General features: G+C 54.1%; 1 protein-coding gene across 8 annotated transcripts in view; it reads left to right on the top strand.

The window, feature by feature from the left end:
- The window catches only part of LOC122379373 (oxidation resistance protein 1-like), a 69,453-nt gene that overhangs the window by 36,334 nt on the left and 19,544 nt on the right, over positions 1–13,575 (top strand). For 3 of the 8 annotated variants that reach the window (XM_043361523.1, XM_043361526.1, XM_043361522.1), the window contains exons 5-13: positions 975–1,150; positions 2,899–3,089; positions 3,404–3,971; positions 4,312–4,478; positions 6,048–6,254; positions 7,670–7,773; positions 8,003–8,038; positions 9,022–9,184; positions 9,649–9,758. In XM_043361523.1, the coding sequence (XP_043217458.1) occupies positions 975–1,150; positions 2,899–3,089; positions 3,404–3,971; positions 4,312–4,478; positions 6,048–6,254; positions 7,670–7,773; positions 8,003–8,038; positions 9,022–9,184; positions 9,649–9,758 (1,722 nt within the window). The remainder of the gene's footprint in view (positions 1–974; positions 1,151–2,898; positions 3,090–3,403; positions 3,972–4,311; positions 4,479–6,047; positions 6,255–7,669; positions 7,774–8,002; positions 8,039–9,021; positions 9,185–9,648; positions 9,759–13,575) is intronic. The other 5 variants (XM_043361527.1, XM_043361524.1, XM_043361530.1 and 2 more) reach the window with 3 other exon arrangements.

Here is a 13,575-nt window from a genome sequence, read left to right as displayed (position 1 = left end):
TCCAGCGGGTCAGCTGAGGGAGCCACCACCCCCGGTGGGTCAGCTGAGGGTCCCGTCTCCCCCGCCAGGTCGGACCGCCGGACTGAGCGCCGGTCGGGGGACCCACCACATCCACCACACCCACTGGGTCAGCTGAGGGACCCAGCACACCCACCGGGACCCTGCCAGGTCGGACAGTCGGCCGGGTCTACCGAGGACCCATTACCCGGCTGATGGTCGACCCCCCCCCCCCCGCCGGGTCAGCCGAGGGACCTACCTACCCCCACTGGGTCAGCTGATGGTCCCCCACCCACCGAGTTACCCTGCAGCACTCCGCCACCCGGCTGGTTCCTTGACCAATAGCCACCCTCGCCGGCCCGGCTGGAATATTCCGATCCCTGGATGGAATCTTCCTATACCCCGTCAATCATCCGCCAATCGAAATCCATTTTTGTCGTTCTATTTTGTGATTCATTTTGGCCTTCATCGTCATTTCTTTAATATGGCAATGAATAACCAAAATCAGTGCCCAAATGTCTGACCAGTGCATTGGAGCTGCGTCCCCTACCCGTTCCGTATCGGCCGCTGTCCATTCTGTGTCAGCCGCGCCGTGCTGGCACTGGTGGCCTGTGCCGCTCTGCTGACTGCGCACTACGGACGGTCACGTGTCGATGGGGCCGGTTCCGGCTGTGTCAGGTGTTCCGGCTGTGTGTCGGACTGTTCCCCCGCCCTGGTACTGCTGTAACACTGCTGTTGCGCAGCTTTGTGCTACTTCTCGCTGTGCGGTACTGTGCTGTGCTCTGCTGCGCTCCTCGCACCAGGACTGAGCTGTGTGTCGTTTGGCGTCGTACCTCGGTCCGACCGCCCCGCCCGCCCCCGGCGCTCATTGTGCTGAACTTGCTGACCGGCCGGACCGATGGTCCTATGGTAAGCCGCCCCCGCGGCGCCCCCCGGGTGACTCTGCTGACGGTGTCCCTGTCCGGCCCTGTCAGCAGATGACGCGGCGGCCGGCGGAGCGCAGAAAGAGGCCGGGGCGGAGGAGAGAGCGGCCCACACCGGGGAGACCCAGGCGGCCGCCAAGGGCACCAGTGCCGGCGCCGACCCGGAGCTCGACAAGGACTGCCTGATGAAGTATGTCAAGATCAAGACGCGCCACATCACTGACGGACAGGTGGGGAGCTGTTACGCTTAGTTGAACAATACGACAGTGGTGTCAGGTGTGACACCCACCGGCGTGTTCACCCTCACGCAAATCTTGGTAGAGGACCACATAGTTAGGAGAAGTTGTGAACCTTTGTAATATGTTATTTTGCATAAATTTTCACCAAAATCCATTACTCACCCATCCACACCTCGTTTCAGTTTCACGGGCCACAGTGTTGTTATCGCTATCGCTATCGCTCTTTGCGTGCGGATCAATATCGTAATGTAAACCACATGTCTATATATCGCCATGTAAACCACATGGCGTTACCAGTAGATCCAAACGCCAGTTCAGGTGCCCAAGGAGTCTGTCCCGGTACTGGCGACCTTTGACGCTAATGCCAGTAGCTGCCCGGATAAATGAATCACTGGGTGTACTCAGAGGTGCTCGAAATATAGTCCATATTTAGCTGTTCAAAGGGCAGTTCTATATAAAGGCAGTGAGATTAGACTGTTTCTGTGACGCTGGTCTAAATCATCTACTGCAGGGCTGACTAATGTATATGTCATGAACGCGGATAACTTTAGGTGAAAACGGATCGGTTCAGATTAATTCAGCTTCAAAGTTTGGTTCTGTGTGACATATGCCATTTGTAAACAGAATGTCTGATTTGGGAACTGTACGGTCTCGTGAGAATGTACACTGTGCTGATTATTTTTAGGTTTGTTGCTATTGGCCCTCTCTCTTTTCCATATCACTAACCCTTACTGACCCCCCACTAAGCCTAAAAGTGGAACTACAAAAAGAGCAGAAGTAAACTCTCTCTGTTCCGTCACTCTGTCCTTGTCCCTACCGGCTGTCCCTACCTCTGTCTACATCCCTGTCCCTGCCCCTACCCTTTCCCCCTGCCCTCCCCCTGCCCCTGTCTCAGTCCCTGTCCCTACCCTTCCCCCCTGCCCCTACCCCTGCCCTACCCCCTACCCCCTACCCCCTGCCCCTGTCCCAGCCCCTGTCCCTGTCCCTAACCCTGCCCCTGTCCCAGCCCCTGTCCCTGTCCCTAACCCTGTCTCCACCCCTACCCCCTGGCCCCTACCCCTGCCCCTGCCCCTGCCCTTGCCCCTGTCTCTATCCCCGCGCCTGCCCCTGTCTCTGTCCGAACGGACCCGGAAGTAAGACCCGAGGGTGACCCCGTCTGTCACTCCGCCAGTACGGATTCCCGCTCCACGGCGACGCTCAGCCCAGTCCCCGGATTTGCATTCTCATTTAGGCTTTGATGGCCAGGATTGGCTCGTGAACGCGAATGGCAAGCGACTGGAGCCTGGGCTGCGCGCTAAATCAGCAGCCTGTTGTGGGCACTGAGCGTTTAGCGCCCTGCTTCATTTTACGGTGATTGCAAAGCGTTAGATGTTGTGTGTACTCTGTACTGTGAACTTGTGTACTGTAAATCGCTTTGCATTTTCCCTGGCACTGCTCGCTGGTACCGTGCGTCAGCTCCATCGCTCAGTATCACATATGTCAGCGAAGAGCCCCGGTATCTGTCTTACACTTGCAACGTAGTCAGTGGTGCCCCCCCCCCAAACTGTTTCATGTACGACTTTAGTGTCCTGTGGTGACCCCAGTGATAATGTTGGTGACCCCAGTGACTTAGGTTGGTGAGTGGTGACCCCACTGACCTTGGCGTCTCCTCTCACAGGGATTGGTGACCGGCACGCTGTTGGTCACCCCCAACTGTCTGATGTTCGACCTCAGTGACCTCTGTTGCCGCTGCCCCACAGGGTGTCGTGACGGGCACGCTGCTGGTCACCCCCAATTGTCTGATGTTCGACCCGAACGTCTCGGACCCGCTGGTCCTGGAGCACGGCGCCGACAAGTACTGCGTCATGGTGCCGATGGACTACATCGTATCGGCGGCGCTCTACACCGACATCGCGCACATGAAGGTCAAGGACCGCGGCAACATCCCGCTGTGAGTCCCGTAGGGTCAAATATCGATTGCTGTTCTTGTTTGTACGCGCGTATGGTGGAGTCAGGCTCTTTTTAGGACTACTGCCCGCTGATGAGAGGCCTGCTAAGGCCAAATAGGAATCGTGGGATGTGAAGCACTTGCCACTACTGTTCACACTGTCCGGTGCTCGGTGATTGGAGTCGCGGCTGTCTTGTCACAGCTGACGGTCAGCTGCTGACCGTCAGTGTAGGTGGCGCTGATTGTTCATCCTGTACTGCCCACCGCGGCTATACCGACTGCCTCCGGCTTCTAACAACAGTGTGTATTCATTCCAGACCGGACCTTCCTGCGCCGGAGGTGTACCACGCGCCACCGAAGGGCACTCCGTCGCCATCAGCCACGCCTGCCCCGGCCCCGACTCCTACCCCGACCCCGGCGCCTGCCGGTGAGCAGTCAGCGTCTGACTCTGCCGAGGGCCGGACGGAGCTGACCGAGGCCGCCCCGGCCGCCCAGGTGCCGCCGGCGGCACCGGAGGGCGAGGAGCGCGCCCCGCTCCAGGAGCAGGAGTCCACTGAGGAGCCGGGCCAGGAGGCGGACGGCGGCTCGCTCTCCAAGGAGCTGACGTTTCCGGAGCTGAGCCTGCGCAGCGGCTCCCAGGAGGAGGAGGAGCCGGCCGAGCCGCGAGACACGGCCGCCTTCCCCAAGGCGTTCGACTGCGGCTTGGTGACGCCCGAGACGGCGCTGGGCGACGGTGACGGCGCTCAGAGTCGGCCGGCGCCGCCCGCCGACAGGGAGGCCGCCGAGCGCGGCGAGACGGGCGAGCCGGCCGACCGGCGCTCCGTGCAGTTCACCCAGCGCGCCGAGTCGCACCCCGACGAGCTGGACGAGACCAAAAAACAAAAGGTACGACTGGACTGGCTGGGTAGATGGCGGGTCTGGTGTAGGTACTGACCCGTCTGATGTAAATCGCATTTTCAGTGGTTAACTTAGGCTCACCGATACTGGTCATGACCTTACATTAAGATTCATGCATACATTCATAGTGTACCAGATCCTCATACTTGGCATAAGTCAAAGTGGGTGTTTGCTGCTCCTCTAGGATACCACCACGCTCTACTGACCGTCGCTCCTACCTCTCCATCCCTCTAACCTGCCCAGTTGTCTCCTCTGACCGGCCCCATCCCCCTGACCCGTCCCACTGACCCTATCGCCTGCCCTCTGACCCAGTCTGACCGTCCGACAGCTGCTGAAGCGCCTGTCGCACCCGCTGACCTGGATGGAGAGCCTGTCGGGCACCCAGGACCGCGAGCCGACGCCCTCCTCGGCGCCGCCGCACATCGAGAACATCCCAAAGTCGATGCTGTCCAACGTGGTCTCCTCAGTGTCGTCCGTCTCCAGCGCGCTAGTGAGGTGAGGTTGTGGCGGGTGTGGGCGCGGAGGGCCGGGTACTGCCAGTGAGAACCCCTGCCCTGGTCTGGTCTGGCGCAGTCAGCGGGGCTCCCCTCGGGGAATGCGAACTCCGGGTGTAGTGCTTAGTTCAGCATCTTACATTTTGCTGGGGTTTATTATATGTATGTGTGCTATGCCAAATCGGGCTGAATGTGTTCTGGTTGATCATTCTATTCGATAGTTTTTGTAGTTTTCGCTTGATGATTGCTGCTATTGGAATGTAATGACTTTTGCACCAAAGCCTGCTGTAGTTGGATTTGCAATAAATGTCTCGGTCATTAAACCAGTGTAAATATTGCAGTGAAAATATTGAATAGCATTAATGCAGTCGCGGCATCCGCTTATTCCCGGCCTCCTCTAGCCCCTATCCTCCATGGCTTATTCACATAATATCTTATGATAAAAAATCACAAACTGGGCACTGAGCAGCAAATCATTTCCAGATTATTCTAATGTGTGCCTGACATCAACAATAATTATTATTATGCCGTCTTAGGAGCATACTAAGCAATATTTACATTGATTGCGTTAAAGCACCTTGTTATGGAGCGCGTACCCGGCAGTGGCAAGGCACTGCGGCCTGCTGACAAGGTAAAGACGCTTACGTGCTATAAGCCGGCCTGGGTGTGGTCGGTGCCTGTGTAAATTATTGCGCACGAGTGCGGAGAGATGGCGATTCTGGCTGTCGCTGTGATTGAAGTCTGCTTAGCTCGGGGGACCATGCACCAGGCTCGTGTTGTCCTCTGCACTCGGCGCCATTCCTTCTCGGCTCTGTGACGTCAAATGATGTCGTCTGATGTCACCGGTGGCGCTGGAGGATAGCTGGGGAGGGGGGAGGGATCCTCTCCGCGGCAGACACCAGGCTGCGACATCTCCCGTCCGGGCTGGGGTACATTCGGACAGTGATTCTTTGGCCGACAAGACCGCTGGCTGTCCACAAAGCTTGGGTAAAGTGAGGTTTACATCTACCGTGGCTAGGCAACAAAGGGGAGAAGTTTGCTTAGACCGATATGACCTGAGACGGGCGTCACGCCGCCTGGGCTAGTGCTGTGAGTTTACCATTCAGACGTAGGCTGTAAGTTGTACGAACTCTCGGGAAAACGAAGGGATGTGACGGCATTTAGAACGCTCTCGGGCTTGCATAAGCGTAAAGCCGATTATAGTGGAAACTACGGCAGAAACGTACAGGAAAGGCAGCGTAAATTTGCAGTATATCGTGATGCTTGAGCTGAGTAGCGCAGCCTGATAACAGGAAACTTGAGGCAATCAGTGAACGACAGATTTTCACAGAAATCATAAACGAATAAACATGCCGGAGACTGACGCGAGCCTCCCCAGATAGGCCTGCAATCCATTTCTGACACCTTGGTTCGGTAAGACTCTGGCCTCCACTGGTTCCCTGACCTTTTGGTCCACCTCACACCTCACTCTGTCTTGCCAACCCTCGCCTGGCGCAGCCGACCCTCCCTCCGCCCGCCGGACCGTCCGACTACCGCTGGCCACTGACGGGCCGCCGCCGGCCGCCCGCAGCTCGCCGCGCTATATCGTTGACCTGGGCAGCGGTCTGCTCAGCTCCCTGTCTCCGGCCGAGATGGAACAGACTGCCGGTCAGGGTGGCGTGGCGCCCGCCGCCCCCGCCCCCGCCCCCGCCGCCGCCGCTGAGTCGGCCGGCGGCGGCGGGCGGACCGGTGCTGACGAGGACGGCAGGCGGGAGGGAAACTCGACCTTCTACTCCGAGTAAGTCGGGCACGGGCTTGTGCCCGTGTGGTGGTCGTGAGTAAGTAGAGCACGGGCCTGTGTGGTGGTCGTGACTCGGTGAGTGGGTCGGGGACAGGTCTGGGTTGTCACCGAGACGACTAGCTTCTAGTGACTCGTTTGTCCGAGCTTTGGTGTCGTTGTTTGTGCCGGTAACCCGAAGCATCGTCTTTGAAATGCCTTCAGAATCAGCTAACTAACACACCTCAACCTTTGCCGAGATTTTCACAAAGCGTTATCTCGCGTCGTCCAGAACTGTTCCACGGTTGTTCGGCCGGTGACCGTGGTCCACATAGGCGCTCAAACGTTAGAGCGAGCTCGTTTGCCGTTCGGAGGAGACCTGACGGCTGACGGTGCGTGCCAGGACACATTTTGGTCGGACGCCCGCGACCCCTGCTCTATCCGTACACCAGGCACGAGTTCGCTCGGTTTTCCCAGGAGAGGCGGGCTGAGAGTTTCAGTGAGCCTCTCCGGATATTATGCCATCTTGAACGGAATACCCGAAACAGACGGAAAGCCCGGGCGATTCGCTGACCCGTGGTAGCAAGAAAAACCCTCCGCAGTGTGTAAGACCGGGGCTGTCTGACGACCTGCCTTTGGTGCCTGGTGGTAATTCCTGTGGATCAGCATGGGTGCAACAGTTCACACTTACAAAATGAACGGCATGATTGTGTGTACTCTCACCATTTTACCGGCATGCCTTACACCGACACTGCAATTTTCATCTTTTCTCTTATCTTTGGGATTATCTTTGCCTGCAAGCATGCAAAAATGCTATCGTCGACTCTCATCAGCTGCCACTGCGCTTTGTGTGACTTGACTTGAAGATATGGCCTCAATGGCTGCTAGCTGCATGTCACTAACCGCTGGCTTCTTTTTCTGACCCACAAACAGAGACCGTTTGGGACAGGTGACCTTATTACCGCCCGCGGTATGTATAGACGGCTATTTTCCGACACTAGTCGCGGCACTGTGATGATTGTATCACCAGCCGCCGGAGCAGGGCCGCTCCTGACCGGCACGCGCCGCACAGGTCAGGGTGGGCAGACACCGCCCACTCGGCCGACCACTGCGGGCCGGGCCGGGCCAGGGCGGGCCGGTTTTTCAGCGGCGCCCCCAGCTGCCGGTCAGCCGCTGGGTGCGGGGTGGACGTGTGTGGGGTTCACTGTCACCGCTGCGCGGCGTGGTTTGCTATGTGCAGGTGGTGGAAAATATGGGACGCACGCAGCCTGCTTGACAGCATGCGTGCTATAAAGAAATGTATGAATAACTGTATTGTATAAACAATGTTGTTTTATAGTTTGCGCTGTTGAAGCGCGGCTGACCCTCTCTTACTGCTCCTCCGTCTCTGAGTGTCCCTCTACATACCGTAACGGTTCCCTGTGTGTCTGCGACAGGCGCTCCTCGGTCGACCGGAAGCCCAAGTCGCAGGGCAGCTTCGGCGGCTACAAGAACCTCGTGTCGATGGACGAGATGCCGTCCCTCTTCACCTCGTTCGACAGTGAGTCTCTGAGCTGGCTGGCGTCACGGGGCGGGCTAGCATTGGGCAGGGCAGGAGCTACTGTCGGTGTTCATACGATATTAACGAGAGAGGAAGTTCAGAGTTCAATGAACAGTATGTACGTGTAAGGCGTTCTCTCTCATTGATGATGATTGTTGTGTGAAGTGATCATGTAACACTGCTGTGGATTTACCGCTTGGGCTGTGACTAACACAAAGCCCTTCCACAGTCAAAAGCACATGCTTTCCCGGCTATGACGGTATTGGTACGTTTCAAGCGGGAGTCACGTTTTTCTCTAGCTGTACCCTGGCATCAATGTGTTTGTTTGATGGCCTGCCGGCGTGTGCGTGTGTGTGCATCTGAAAGTGTTTTATACCCTGTTCTTCCTTAGCCTTTTGCTTAAATTTTGTGAAAAGTATTCATTTCCGTTTCCCGCATTTATTGTACCGCGGGACTGCGTTTGGTAACCTGTGGTACTGAACCACGTCCCGGTCTCTGTACCACCTGTAAATGCCCCGTCTTATACATAAATGTTATTTCGCCTCCCCGGTTTTGCTTGTAGGGCTGCTGAGCTCTTCATTTGAACACCTTTACATTTCTCATTAACGCATGCAGTTGTGCCCTTTCCGTTATATACATGCACTGCACCACCAATCTGGGTAACACTACATTAACAATATATCTCCCGATAACTTTGTGGAATGTTTTGTGCTGTTGGTTTTGCCTTGGCCAGGCCTGTTTTTCATATTGCCGAATTTTTCTTCTCTGATCTCTGTCATTTGGGTGTCGGCTTATCCAGCTTCTTTCGACACAGGATTTCATATCAGAATCCCTGTTTGGCTGCGGCTAACCACGGCTATATGCCGTCACCCGCCTGCCTTGTTAAGAATAACTGCTGAATTGTTTGACAGGCCGGCGAATGCCTTTTGCATTACCAGTTATTTCTCCTATATCTGCATCTAACAACCGTGCTGGCCTATGTGGAAAGGCTGTATTTGTTTGATGGTCGTTAGCAAATACAACTATCGTTATCAAATAGCCGGCAAATTCCACATACCTATTGAGGATATGTCAAATGCCGTCACATCTCTCGTATGTGGTTGTGTCGTGTGCCACGGTTTTTCTTCTAAGGTTGCTTGGTAACGCGCAGTGCTATGGTGTCCTGTGCCGCCCGAGCTCCTGTGTCCCGCGGTGCCCCGTGCCGCCGGTGTGCCTTCCGTGCCGCTTCTGACCGGCGCCTCCCCGCAGAGCTGATCCCCAAACCTTCGAAGGCGGCCGACGACCCGCCGCTCTACCTCTGCCTCATCATGGGCAAACGGCGCGGCCGCAAAATCCGCAAAACGGTGCGCATCCTATCGTACGGCGAGGAGAAGCTGCGCTCAGAGTTCTGGTTCTCCATACCGCGCGAAAAGTGAGTCTGCGGGCTGGCGGAGGGCATGGGCCGTCAGTGGGTGTGGGGAGGGGAGGCTGGAACCGGGCTGGCCCGAGGCCCGCTGTGTCGAAATAACACAATGTAATCGGACTCACCAGCGTGAGCGCTGCGCCGCTAAGCACATTGTTTAAATCCGAATAGTTTGCGCGGATAAATGTCTCAGCACGCTAAACGACAACGTCATAACAGACTAGAGGCTTAGTTAGATGAAAACGTAGATTGTTGCAAGAAATGTTGTGGCTGAACACGGCTTGTTGGTCTTTAAATGGAATACCTTTGGTTAACCCGCTGCCACTTAGTGCGTAACACAAGTGTCGGTGTCAAACCCGGCGAGTTTACCGATTCAGCCGAGCTATGTCTCGTGTGTCGTGTGTCCGCAGCGCTGCCATTACTCTCCCTAACCTGTCCGGTGGACGGCGTCTGACGGCAACCCTCCCCCGCAGGTGTGACCAGCTGTACCACTTCATTCAGTACTGGGCGCCCGAGATCTACGGCAGTCTGGAGACCACCAAACCGGAGGAGCGCGGCTTCGAGCTGGTCGACTCCGACTCCGGTGAGTCGCCGCCCGCGCGCTGGGAGTGGGGCAGGGACGCTGGCCGGTGTCCGGTAGAGTTTTGGCAGAGAAGGTGGCTCAGACTCAGCAGTGCTGCTCTATTTTCTGTATTTGTTTTAAGTTGCAGGAAAATTCGTGGTCACTTGTTACCGTGGGTATTTTTTAGCTACAATAGTTGTGTACAAATAATTTTCAGCAGTGCGCATCAGCTGCCAGCAAAGTTGTTTTTCAGATACGTCGCTGAGTTGATTTAGTGTTATGCCGTCATGGTTGACAGCTTCTGAGAGAAGAAGATGCGCCCAGTCTGTTTATCATTGAGGATTTTTGGGAATTTTCCGCTTAGCCGTCCCGGCTTTATTTGATTTATTTGCGGCTCGTGGCCGTGCAAAAACACCAACAGTGGGGCCTCGCAGCGATAGCGGTTGCATCAGGCGCTTTTTTGCAGTAGGGAGATTCACCATCAAATGTTTCTATAGTTTGCTCATAATGCTAATAAAATGTTGAATGAGGAAACGTGTTACGGATTGTATGCATTAGCTATGTATTCCTTTCCATATCTTGATTTGCCAAATGACATTTTAAGGTCGATCGGTTTCTGGTCACCGAGCACTGTTTATTTTTGACCGCAAAATCACAACATAGTATGTTTATTCGAAAAAACATGAAATTAATTGACAGCTACTCTCTCAAGTAATAATGTTATCGGTTCTTCAGGACGTTATCTCTGATCGATGTATTCCTTTTAGAATGAAAAGCTACCGATTCGTTTAGATCATCACTTCGGTGTCTGGGTTTGATGCGAAACCTGTCAGTTTGTCGGGTGTTATTTTTCCATTTCCATGTCAGTGCACTTCAAAGGTCAGCTAATACCTCAGAAATTGATAGAGCGTTCCCGGCATTGGATGTTTTGAGGCTGACGCCATTTCCGTTGGTCGTTTGCGGCTTCCGACTCTTCAACCGCTGTGTTTTTCGATAACAGCGGCCTCTCGGGATTGATGGTATGTGGGGCCTCCGTGACATTTGGCGGACAATGTTTTGTGGTTGATGCGGACAGGCGATGCCGTCTCACCAGGCACACTTCGCATCCCCGTCACACCGTCAGAAGTTAAACACCTTTTCAGTTCAGAAGTTACACAACATTACAGCGTCACAAGAACTGCTGCTCAGGTGGCAGAGTTTTAGAGGAGATGGAGAGCGGCGACACGGCTTTTTCTGTGGCAAAGAGAGGAGGTGTCTGCTTGAACCGACCGTCGTTGGGAAGAAGGATACATTAGGGTCGAACCAGGGCCTCGCTGGGAGTCGGCACACTAAGCTCAGTTCACGGAGACAGATACACCGGCGCGTGCTCCTCACGGCCGGTGCTCCCAGAGCGGTAAAGTGAGCAGTGAACTGGGGAAATTAACCGTACTGAACTGAGACACCTGCGCCAGCCACTGGTGGTCGCGGACCGTCAGCGCGAGAGATTATGTGCATCACACCACAGGCTACATCGATGAGCTTGGTTTTACTATTTAACTGCAGCTAAGTTTATTTTTGGCACACAACTGACCGCAGATTAGTGTCTCAGGGGCCGATCGTGTATGAACATTCAACCGCAACAGTATTGCGTGTTGTCGTAGTATGACACATGCTACCCCAAGGCTTAAAAAGTTGGAAACTATTTGTATTATGAAGCTATCGCAAACCTATCAGGAGCGTTGCTATGCGCAATGCATAGCTATAAAAATTACCTGGAAAAATATGATACATGGCCAATTAATAACACGCTCCTACAGAGCGTTATCCTAGCCACATCATCAGCCTTGGTGCATGTGACGTGAGCAGGGGTCATAGTTTGTAGCCAATATTCTAAGCTTAATTCTGTGTTATCTTGGGATATTAATCTCGATGACTTATGCAGCAACTCTTGCTTCATGTCATTCTTGGGAAACTGAATAAAATTGACTTAATTTGATGACGAAAAATGTCTCACCTTCAGTGGGATGAGGGTCTTCATTTATGAATGTATGCTGCCTTTCTGATGCATGTAGCGTGAGCAGGAACCACAAGGGAAAGGGAAATATCCGTTTTCTGTATCGATTGTAGGGGAGAGTGGGGAAAGATGCCCAGGGGTTTGTTATGTCATAAATTATTCGAAAATGACAATCGGAAAGCAAAAACTTGGAGTTTCAATGGAAGCCGACATCATTTTTCTCCACAAAATACCACACTTTTGTGCTTGAAATGTTATAACTTTTTTGCTATTGATCATTTTCCTGAAGTAGTGAAAGGGGGCATCTTACCCCAGAGGGTGGGAAAGACTCCCCTGGGGCTGGGTAAGATGCCCCTTCGCACTACAAGTGACAAAAATGGGCACGTGAATTGCCTGAACGAATCAGTTCCATTCGAGCCTGCGGTAGACACTTAACCCGCGCACCGACGGGGGGGGGGCGGATATCCGCCCCCCCCCCCCTGAGGTTTTTCGCGAATAGCGGGCGAAATTTGATATGAGTATAACCTCATCAATTTTACACATGGTGTGCAAGTTTGAACCTCCTACCTTTCAAGGTCAGGTCACCAGGTCACTTTGAATGACCCAAACTCAAGTCACTTTTTTGCAACTTTGTCACCGTGCCAGAGCTACAGTAGATGTCGGAGGCCTTTGAAAGTCGCAGGATGTTATTAGGTCATAAGTAGCTACAATTTGTATATCTCGGAATTTTGATATCGGTGACCTAAGGTCAGGTCAATTTCGCGACCTCCCCATTATAAGTCAATGGGGGAAAAATCAACTCCCTGTTTTTACCACTAAAACGGGTCGGAATGGCCCCATATACCATACATGACTTCATATACGATCAACCTTCACTACCTTGAGGTCTGTTTTGCTGTTGGGCAGCTGTGAGGTCATGTGACGTCATCAAAGGTCACCAAAGGTTTTTGGCCAATAACTCCGTACAGGAACAAGATACAGACGCGAGGATGGTCTCATTGTGTTCAGCTCGTCAAGACGCATCGAATGATACACATGATGACCTCGAGGTCACTTGACCTGAGGTCAACCTTTGACCTTGACCTTTCGAGGTCAACATATATATCATTCGATGCGGATTGACGAGAGGATCACGATGATGCCCTTAGTTTGTTCCTATCTTGACTAGTTCGAAAGTTATTCGAGAAAAACTCTCTCCATATTTAGCGCCGCCATTTTGACTTTTTCGACCCCTGTGACGTCATCTTTGACCTGACCTGAAGATGACCTTAGTAAAAATTGTAGATCTTGACCGTGCGTATCCGATGCCGTTTACCGCTTGTCGCTATCTTGCTTCGTTCTCGAGATCTCAGGGGGGGGGGGGCGGTCATCCGCCCCCCCCCCCCCCCCGTCGGTACTAAGTTGGCGCAGACCCCCGTCGGTGCGCGGGTTAAACGCCATCACAAGGGCCCTAAAAAGTCGTCGTGAGGGGCTTCATAGGTCATCGTGAGGGCCATCATAGTCCAGCGCGGCCAAACAAGCCTCCGTGGTGACGTTCGGAGACCGTTGTGGGGCCCTTATTAGGTCTTCATGAGACTTGAGGGCCCTCAAGACCATCGTGGGGACCTCAGATGCCAGCGCAGCCCGTGGGGTCGGCGTGGGAGCTCTCAAAGAGTGTCGTAAGGGGCATCGGAGCCAATAATGGGACCCACAGAGACCGTCGTGAGGGCTCTCAGAGTCAGATGCCGCCCAAAAAGTCGGCGTATGGGCCAGGAGGCCGATATGGCGAGCACCTGACCTATTGGACTCTCATGATGGTCCCAAATAGGCTTTTGTCTCTCTTCACAAGTATGTACTAAATGATCC

The sequence above is a fragment of the Amphibalanus amphitrite genome, unplaced genomic scaffold (assembly GCF_019059575.1).
Source record: "Amphibalanus amphitrite isolate SeventyFive unplaced genomic scaffold, NRLGWU_Aamphi_draft 000076F_arrow, whole genome shotgun sequence".
In the NCBI taxonomy this organism is placed as follows: Eukaryota; Metazoa; Arthropoda; class Thecostraca; order Balanomorpha; family Balanidae; genus Amphibalanus; species Amphibalanus amphitrite.
The sequence above is the reverse complement of the archived record's forward strand: the minus strand, read 5'-3'. Positions and strand labels throughout refer to the sequence as shown.